The sequence below is a fragment of the Pezoporus occidentalis genome, unplaced genomic scaffold (genome assembly GCF_034315485.1).
Source record: "Pezoporus occidentalis ecotype Australia unplaced genomic scaffold, CSIRO_AGI_Poc_V1 ctg159, whole genome shotgun sequence".
In the NCBI taxonomy this organism is placed as follows: Eukaryota; Metazoa; Chordata; class Aves; order Psittaciformes; family Psittacidae; genus Pezoporus; species Pezoporus occidentalis.
In genome coordinates, this window is record NW_026913415.1 from 502,020 (window position 1) to 511,548 (window position 9,529).

Sequence of the window (9,529 nt, forward strand, 5' to 3'; positions counted from 1 at the left end):
ACCTCATACTGGGGACACTGGAAACCCTGTGCTGTGCTATGGGAACACTGCACCAGCCCTATGGGAACCCAAAATGGCCACCCTGTGCTGGGACCATAGGGACCTCATACTGGGGACACTGGAAACCCTGTGCTGTGTGGAACACTGCACCAGCCCTATGGGAACCCAAAATGGCCACCCTGTGCTGGGACCATAGGGACCTCATACTGGGGACACTGGAAACCCTGTGCTGTGCTATGGGAACACTGCACCAGCCCTATGGGGACCCAAAATGGCCACCCTGTGCTGGGACCATGTGCACCCTGTAGTGCGGATGCTGGGGACTCTGTGGGTGCCCCATGCCAGCCATGTGGGGACCCAAACCGATCACCCCATGTTGGAACTATGAGGATCCTGTCCTGAGGACACTGGGGACCCTGTCCTAGGTTGTGGGCACCCCCCGCCAGCCATGTGGGGACCCAAAATGGTCACCCTGTGCCAGGGCCACGGGGGACACTGAGCCTTGGGGTCTCTATGCTGGGGCACGGGGCACACTGCGGCGCACCGCTGGGCCGTGGGGACACGCAACGCGGCCACCGCATGGGGCACCTTGTGCTGGGGCCTGCGGGCACCAGGAGCCTGCCCTGGGGACACCGCGCACCCGTCACGGCCTCGCCCCGGGGGTGTCCGGGGCCGTGCTGGGGGGTACCGGGGGGGGGGTCCCCCGGGTGACGTCAGCGGCAGTTGCCGGGTGACGCCGCGGTGCCGGGCCCGCGCCGGGCCCTGACGTCAAGGCCCGATGGCCGCCCGCCCGCCCGGCAGCATGGAGGCGCTGGCAGGCCCCGCCGGCCGCTGAGATGGTGAGCGGGGAGCCGCCGGACGGGGGGGGCGCCGCGGCACCGGGACGGCCCCGCACGCGGCCCGGCGCCGGGAGCAGGCCCCGCGGATGGGGGCCCGGGGAGGGCGGCGGGACGGGGCCTGCTCGGGGCGGGAGGTGAAGGGGGGCCAGGCCCCGGCGCCCCCGAGTGTCCCCGTGTGCCCCGTACGGGAAGGGGACGGGGCTGATGGGGGAGGAACCCCCCCGCCATCGTCCGGGACCCTGCAGCGGCTCCGTGCATGGCCTCCACCTGCTGTCCAATCCCGCTGCCCCATCCCACGGTTCCATCCTACGGCCACATCCCGCTGCCCCATCCCACTGTTCAATCCTGCTGTCCCCATCCCACTGCCCCATCCCACTGTCTCCATTCCACTGTCATATCCCGCTGCCCCATCCCGCTGCCACATCCCGCTGCCCCATCCCACTGTTCAATCCCGCTGTCCCCATCCTGCTGTCCCCATCCCGCTGCCCTATCCCACTGCCCCATCCCGCTGTTCCATCCCGCTGTTCCATCCTGCTGCCCCATCCCACTGCCCCATCCCGCTGTCCCCATCCCACTGTTCAATCCTGCTGTCCCCATCCCGCTGCCCCATCCCACTGCCCCATCCCACTGCCCCATCCCGCTGTTCCATCCTGCTGCCCCATCCCACTGCCCCATCCCGCTGTCCCCATCCCACTGTTCAATCCTGCTGTCCCCATCCCACTGCCCCCATCCCACTGTCTCCATGCCACTGTCCCCATCCCACTGCCTCATCCCACTGTCTCCATCCCGCTGTCATATCCCACTGCCCCATCCCACTGCCCCATCCCTCTGTCCCCCTCCCACTGTTCAATCCTGCTGTCCCCATCCCACTGTCCCCATCCCACTGCCCCATCCCACTGTCTCCATCCCGCTATCCCCATCTTGCTGTCCTTATCCTGCTGTCTCCATCCTGCTGTCCCAGACCTGTCCCCAACCTGCTTTCCCCTAATCTGGTCCCTCATCCCCCTTCCTGCTCCCCCTTCCTGCTCCTCCATCCTGCTGTGCCCCCATCTTTCTGTCCCTCAAACTGCTCCCATCCCACTGCCCCCTATCCCACTCCCCCCAACCTGGTGCCCCCTATCCTAATGCCCAGATCCTGATGCCCTCCCAGACACTCCCCCATTCTGCTCCCTGATCCTGCTCCCCCATCCTACTGCCTCCCAAATCATTCCCCACAACTTGCTCCCCCAACCCTCTGTCCCACAGCCTACCACCCCCTAATTCACTCCCTCTTAATCTATTTCCTCCAACCCATTACCCCTGATCCACCTCCACAACCCTCTTCCCCATAACCTGCTCCCCCCCACCCTTTCCCCCCATTCCTGCTGCACCCCAACTTTCTGCCCCCCTCAAATCTGCTGACCCCAACCCTGTGCACCCCAGGACCTCAAGGGCCAGTACTGGACTGATGATGACTCCGATGGGGACAATGAGTCCGAGGAGTTCCTCTATGGCGTCCAGGTAGGCACCATGGGTGCTGGACCCAATGGGTGATGGTGGGGCTCAGGACTCCCCAGCCTGAGCCTGAGCCTGAGCATGGGGCTGACACTGCTGTGGGGTGCTGTGCTGCAGGGGACCTGCGCCGCCGACCTGTACCGTCACCCGCAGCTGGATGCCGACATCGAGGCCGTGAAGGAGATCTACAGCGAGAATGCCGTGGCTGTCAGGTGGGTGCATCGCTGCCTGCTCCCAGGTATGCCATCCCCAGGCACCCAGCAGTGACATCCCCGGGGTGTCTGGCCATAGCATCCCTGGGCACCCAGCAACGCCATCCCCAGGCACCCAGCAGTGACATCCCCGGGGTGTCTGGCCATAGCATCCCTGGGCACCCAGCAACGCCATCCCCAGGCACCCCATGGTGCCATCCCCGGGGTGCCTGGTCATGGCATCTGCTGGGCACCCTGCTATGCTGCCCCTGAAGCACCCAGACATGGCATTCCTCAAGCACCCACTGTGCCATCTCCATGGTGCCCACTGTGGCACCCCTGGAGCACTTGGCCATGGCATCCCCAGGCACTTGGCTGGGGCACCTTGGGGCACCCAGCTGTGGCATCCCTGGGGCACCCAACTGTGCCTTCACTGGGGCACCCATCTGCAATCCGGGTGCTCTCCCGTTGCCCTCCTTGTCTCATGGGTGCACGCACTTGATTCACGAGGAGCTACACGTGCCCATCACCACCCCACAAGCCTGCCTGCCCTGGCACAGTCACCCCACCACGGGGCTCTGTGTCTTCACAGGGAGTACGGGACCATCGATGACGTGGACATCGACCTCCACGTGAACATCAGCTTCCTCGATGTGAGTCCTGGGGTGTCCTTGGCACCGTGGCCATGGGGGTGGTGGGGACACACACGTGGGGGGTCCCCAGATTTCCTTCCCCAGCTGGGGGTCCTCAGGGCCGTGCCAAATGGCAGCTCTCCCTTGGCAGGAGGAGGTGGCGACGGCGTGGAAGGTGCTGCGGACGGAGCCCATCGTCCTCCGCCTGCGCTTCTCCCTCTCCCAGTACCTCGATGGCCCTGGTGAGTGGGGCCAGGCAGGACACAGTGTCCCCATGGCTCTCAGCACAGGCACAGCAGCAGCACTGACTGGTTGTCCTCCTCTCTCCCTGCAGAACCGTCCATCGAGGTTTTCCAGCCGTCCAACAAGGAGGGCTTCGGGCTGGGTCTGCAGCTGAAGAAGTAAGAACCAAAACACAGTGGGCACCCAAGGGGGGTGGGGGGGTGGTCCACAGAGGCACCCTTTTGCCCCCAAACCAGCCGCATGGCCCCATGCCACTGCCACACAGCTCACCCTATGGGGATGGGGAAGAGGAGGAGCTGGGTGGTACAAGCCACCCAAGCGCTAGGCTCAGTTGGCACTGATGCATCCATGGGTGCTGGCACCCTGCGTGCATGCCCATGCCACCTCTCTGCCAGGATCCTGGGCATGTTCACATCCCAGCAATGGAAACATCTCAGCAATGATTTCCTGAAGACCCAGCAGGAGAAGCGGCACAGTTGGTTCAAGACGAGTGGCACCATCAAGAAGTTCCGTGCTGGCCTCAGCATCTTCTCCCCCATCCCCAAGTAAGACCCTGATGGTGTCACCAAGGGATCAAACCTCTCTCCCCTCACCCTGGGTGGCCAGGGCTGTGCCTCAGTTTCCCTACTCATCCCTTGGATGCTGTTGCTCCCTGCCAGAGCCCGAGGAGGTGGTGGTGGCTCCCCAGAACCAGCCGAAGGCTGAATTTGGTGTCTGAATTCGGAGCTCAGGGGGATTCTGTGCCCGCAGGTCTCCCAGCTTCCCCGTCATCCAGGACTCGGTGCTGAAGGGCAAACTGGGCATCCCTGAGGCTCGTGTCAACCGCCTCATGAACCGCTCCGTGTCCTGTATGGTGAAGAACCCCAAGGTGGAGGTTTTCGGCTACCCCGCCCCCAGCACCCAGGCAGGTGTCGCCCCCTTCAACATCCTGGTGGGTGCCTCCCCGCCTCGGGGTTTGCTTTCCTCTCCTTTCCCTTCCCGGATTCCGGGGGGCTGGCCTGGGGCAGGGCTGGGAGGCCCTTGGCTTGGAGGGAGCTCCTATGGAGTTTCTCCCCTGTGCCTTCTCCCCAGCACCCATGGGTGCTTGTGGGCCAGGTGGGACGCCGGCCGTGGGTCCTGCGGGGTTTTACCCCCTCTTGGTGCCGTGTCCCTGGTGCGGTTGTGTCCCCAGGAGGGTGTTTGCACATTGGGGGTCCCGGGGGGCTGCTGGTGCCACACGGAAGCCGGGGTGCAGTGGGGAAAGGGGATAACGCAGCGGGCTCTGCTCCGGCTCTGGCGCAGGTCGGCGGCCACTGCAAGAACGTCCCGACGCTGGAGTACGGCTTCCTCGTCCAGGTGAGGTCCTGCAGCCCAGAGCATCCTCCCCACTGCCCCGTGTGCTGCTCATCCTCAGACCACTGCCTGGAACATCCTTCCCACTGCCCCACATCCCACTCATCCCAGTCCCGCTGCCTGGAGCATCCTTCCCACTGCCCCACATCCCACTCATCCCAATCCCGCTGCCTGGAGCATCCTTCCCACTGCCCCACATCCCACTCATCCCAATCCCACTGCCTGGAACATCCTTCCCACTGCCCCACATCCCACTCATCCCAATCCCGCTGCCTGGAGCATCCTTCCCACTGCCCCACATTCCACTCCTGATGCCTGGAGCATCCTTCCCACTGCCCCACATCCCACTCCTGATGCCTGGAGCATCCTTCCCACTGCCCCACATCCCACTCATCCCAGTCCCTCTGCCTGGAGCATCCTTCCCACTGCCCCACATCCCACTCATCTCAGTCCCTCTGCCTGGAGCATTCTTCCCACTGCCCCACATCCCACTCATCCTAATCCCGCTGCCTGGAGCATCCTTCCCACTGCCCCACATCCCACTCATCCTAATCCCTCTGCCTGGAGCATCCTCCCCACTGCCCCACATCCCACCCATCCCATATCCACTCCCTGGAGCATCCTTCCCACTGCCCCACATCCCACTCATCCCATACCCACTGCCTGGAGCACCCTTCCCACTGTCCCACATCCCACTCATCCCAATCCCTCTGCCTGGAGCATCCTGAGCATCCTCCCCACTGCCCCACATCCCACTCATCCCATACCCACTGCCTGGAGCATCCTTCCCACTGCCCCACATCCCACTCATCCCATACCCACTGCCTGGAGCATCCTTCCCACTGCCCCACATCCCACTCATCCCAGTCCCACTGCCTGGAGCCTCCTCCCATGGATGCCACCACGGGCCTGACTCCTGGCCTTGCCCCCTCAGATCATGAAGTACGCGGAGCAGCGGATCCCGACGCTCAATGAGTACTGCGTGGTGTGCGACGAGCAGCACGTCTTCCAGAACGGCTCCATGCTCAAGGTGCAGTGAGGGGGAGCGGCCCCGCATGGGCTGTTGTCACCCTGTGTCACCGTCCCCAACCCTGCCCATGGCCCCTGTCCCCCCGCAGCCAGCAGTGTGCACCCGCGAGCTCTGCGTCTTCTCCTTCTACACCCTGGGCGTCATGTCCGGCGCGGCGGAGGAAGTGGCCACGGGCGCCGAGGTAGGCTCTGTGTGTGGGGGGGTGACCACGCTGTCACCTCGTGGGGCTGTTCCCTCACCCCTCGCTCTGTCCCCGAGGTGGTGGACCTGCTGGTGGCCATGTGCCGCGCTGCCCTGGAGTCCCCTCGCAAGAGCATCATCTTCGAGCCTTACCCTTCCGTGGTAGACCCCAACGACCCCAAAACACTTGCCTTCAACCCCAAGGTAAGCACTGGGGGGACCAACGCTCCCCCGTGCGGGGGCGATGGGGCAAGGGGAGCCCCGAGGAGCCCTCTGATGGCCACCTCTCTCCTGCTCCGTGTGCAGAAGAAGAACTACGAGCGGCTGCAGAAGGCCCTGGACAGCGTCATGTCCATCCGGGAGATGACCCAGGTACGTCAGCGTGGCCCCATGAGAGATGCCCCTGGTGTGGGACCCTTCACCAGGGGTGGCTTTTTGGTGCTGATCTCACCCGCCCCTGGTTGGGTGGGTGCTGGGGGACCCACCTGCACCCCCTCTTGCCTCTGCCAGGGGTCCTACCTGGAGATCAAGAAGCAGATGGACAAGCTGGACCCCCTGGCCCATCCCCTCCTGCAGTGGTAAGGTCGAGGGTGCTCTGGCCCCATTCCACTGCCCCACATCACCCACCACTGCCCCATGTCCCATGGGCTAGGGGACAGGCTGGGGAGCAGCCGGGCATCCCCGTCATGACCCCCTTGTCCCCTTTCTTATGATCCACAAGCTTCAGGGTGGGTTCTGGTCCCAGGGGAGTGTGGGCCCACCGTGTCTGACCTTCCTCCTTCTCTTCCTCCTCCTCTTCCCAAGGATAATCTCCAGCAACAGATCCCACATTGTCAAGCTGCCTCTCAGCAGGGTAAGGGGCCTGGCTGGGCTCCAGGTGGGGTGCGGGATGGAGAGTGGAAAGTGGAATATGGGATGGAGGGTATGTGAGGTGGGACGTAGGATATGGGATGTGGGGTGTAGGATATGGGTTGTGGGATGTAGGATATGGGATGCGGGATGAAGGATATGGGATGCAGAACAAAGTGTGGGATGTAGGGCGTAGGATGAAAGTCATAGGGTATGGTATGTGGGAGGGAGATAGGGATGCAGGGTGCAGGCTATAGGATGCAGCGTGTTGGCTATGGGATGTGGGATGCGGGATGCAGGATTAGGGATGTAAGGATGTGGGTGTCTGATGTATGTGGGAGGTCTGGGATGCAGGATACAACCTTTGGGATGGGCCCTGCCTGCTGTGGGCTGTGGGAAGCAGGATATGGGATATGGGATGGAGAATATTTGTCACAGGCTGTGGGATGGGGGACAAGAGCCAGGAATGCCACTGACCCTCCCGGCAAGCTCCGGGTGGCCAAGGCAGGGCTGGGGCGGTCCGGTGCCAGGCTGCCGTGCATGATCTCTGTCTGTCTGTGTCTGTCCGTCCTCTGTCCCCGCCGGCACCGCCGCTGCTCTTCCTTTTCCCCTGGTAGCAGCTGAAGTTCATGCACACCTCGCACCAGTTCCTCCTGCTCAGCAGCCCCCCAGCCAAGGAAGCGCGGTTCCGCACCGCCAAGAAGCTCTACGGCAGCACCTTCGCTTTCCAGTGAGCTGCGAGGGAGGAGCCCCCCGGTGGGTGCTGTGGGGCGGGATGCTATGGGTGCCGTGGGGCTGACCTGGGGCTGCTTTTTCCAGCGGCTCTCACATTGAGAACTGGCATTCCATCCTCCGCAACGGGCTGGTCAACGCTTCCTACACCAAACTGCAGGTAACGCTCCCAGGGCCGGAGCCACTGCCCAGGGCAGGCAGGGAGGGAGGGATGCAGCAGGGAGGGATGCAGGCAAGGAGGGATGCAGGCAAGGAGGGATGCAGGCATGTGGAATGCTGCCTGCAGAGGCCGGGCTGCCTCCACCACCGTGCCCGAGCTGTCGGGTGACCCCGTGGTGCTCACCCTGGTGTTTCCCTGCAAGCTGCATGGAGCAGCCTATGGCAAGGGCATCTATCTGAGCCCCATCTCCAGTATTTCCTTTGGATATTCAGGTAAGAGGCTGCCTGTGCTGCCCAGTCCCATCTGCACTCCCGTTCTCACTCCCTGCATGGGCCCGGGGATGTTTGGTATTGTGCTGGCTGCAGCAGGCAGCTTCCTGCATCCTTCCCACGTGCACCAGCCTCTTCCCAGCCAGGCTGGGCCTTTCCCATGTGCTGGGGAATTGAACCCCAACATTTTCCAGGCTCTAAAAGCTGCTGCTCCGACTGCTGGGGGTTCCCAGGGGTCGTTTGCAGGGCAGGAGCACGCGGTGTGGCCGTCCCTGTCTGTGGCATGTGTCCCCGTGTCACCCCAGGGTGCTGCCTGCCTGGCAGTGACGGGAGCCTCGCTTCTCCACAGGGATGGGGAAAGGGCAGCACCGGATGCCTTCGAAGGACGAACTGGTGCAGCGGTACAACCGGATGAACACCATCCCGCAGGTGACGGGCCAGGGGATGCCGCAAGAGGATGGGGACGGGGACATGGCACCCATGGGTGCTGGGTAGGGGGTGAGCTGAGCCTTGGTGGGGTGGTGACACCGGCTCCTCTCCCCGCAGACACGCTCCATCCAGTCCCGCTTCCTCCAGAGCCGCAACCTGAACTGCATCGCGCTGTGCGAAGGTGCGGTGATAGAGGGTGGGAGACAGGGTGGGGGGTACAGGCAGTACCCGCACCCCTGGCTGGGTGGAGGAGGGAGGGAGGGCACCAGCAGGGAGCTCTGCCCCATCCTGTGGCCGACAGCCCCTTCCTCTGCAGTCATCACCTCCAAGGACCTGCAGAAACACGGCAACATCTGGGTCTGCCCCGTCTCGGACCACGTCTGCACCCGCTTCTTCTTTGTGTGAGTGCTGGGCTGTGCCCCCCTTGTGGCACCTGTGGGACACCCATGGGACGCCCCTCACTGCTCCCCTTCTCCCCTTCCAGGTATGAAGATGGCCAAGTGGGAGATGCCAATATCAATACTCAGGACCCCAAAATCCAGAAGGAGATCATGCGGGTGATTGGGACTCAGGTGTACACAAACTGAGCGGTGCGGCCCCCCTGGGGCTGCCTGGCACCCAATGAAGCCCCTGGGCTGGGGAAGGACGTGCGGGTTTCAAGGCTGAGACGGGGCCGACACCGGTGGCTCCCCGTCCATAATGCCCAGCATCCAGCGAGCACCAGGCAGGTTCAGTGGCCCCTTGTCCCCTCCCGGTCCTGTCCCCCAGCATCCCCGACCCTGTGGCAGCGCGGAGAAGGAGCTGCAGGGGCTGGCATGGCCGGTGGCCGCCCCTCCTGGCGCTGCAGCGACCAGGGTTTTACTGACAATGAGAAACTGAAGCAAAAAACCAACCATGAACCAACAAACCAAACCCAAAAACAGAGAAAAGAAAAGGAAAAAGGAATCCGTGTCCCTGGAAAGTATTTAAATAGGATGGGGTGGGGGGGGGAAGGGATGGGATTGCGGGGAAGGGACAGGATCATGGGGAAACAATGGGATTGCAGGGAAAGGACTGTAGGGAATTGATGGGGCTTTGGGAGAGAGTTGGGACTTTGGGGAGGGAATTGTGCTGCTCTTGCACTACAGCAAAGGGGTTGTGCTGTGGAGC

The 9,529-nt window shown here is 63.4% G+C and overlaps 1 protein-coding gene across 3 annotated transcripts; it reads left to right on the top strand.

Moving 5' to 3' along the window:
- Positions 1 to 682: 682 nt before the first annotated feature.
- PARP6 (poly(ADP-ribose) polymerase family member 6) lies at positions 683 to 9,314 on the top strand. Of its 3 annotated transcripts, none has more exons than XM_062612085.1 (22): positions 683 to 839; positions 2,262 to 2,339; positions 2,451 to 2,545; positions 3,117 to 3,177; positions 3,308 to 3,398; positions 3,491 to 3,557; positions 3,795 to 3,944; positions 4,150 to 4,330; positions 4,681 to 4,734; positions 5,666 to 5,761; positions 5,850 to 5,942; positions 6,020 to 6,145; positions 6,248 to 6,313; positions 6,452 to 6,519; positions 6,746 to 6,794; positions 7,408 to 7,520; positions 7,610 to 7,682; positions 7,885 to 7,954; positions 8,301 to 8,380; positions 8,498 to 8,561; positions 8,697 to 8,781; positions 8,865 to 9,314. In XM_062612085.1, exons 1-22 carry the CDS (start codon positions 837 to 839, stop codon positions 8,965 to 8,967), a joined length of 1,866 nt encoding a protein of 621 aa, XP_062468069.1. In that variant the 5' UTR covers positions 683 to 836; the 3' UTR covers positions 8,968 to 9,314. The 3 variants fall into 3 exon arrangements, 2 of the variants coding, with proteins under 2 accessions (XP_062468069.1, XP_062468070.1); XM_062612086.1 differs by having other exon boundaries at positions 7,411 to 7,520; XR_009963486.1 differs by lacking the exons at positions 7,885 to 7,954; positions 8,865 to 9,314 and having other exon boundaries at positions 8,697 to 8,766.
- The last annotated feature ends 215 nt before the right edge of the window (positions 9,315 to 9,529 follow it).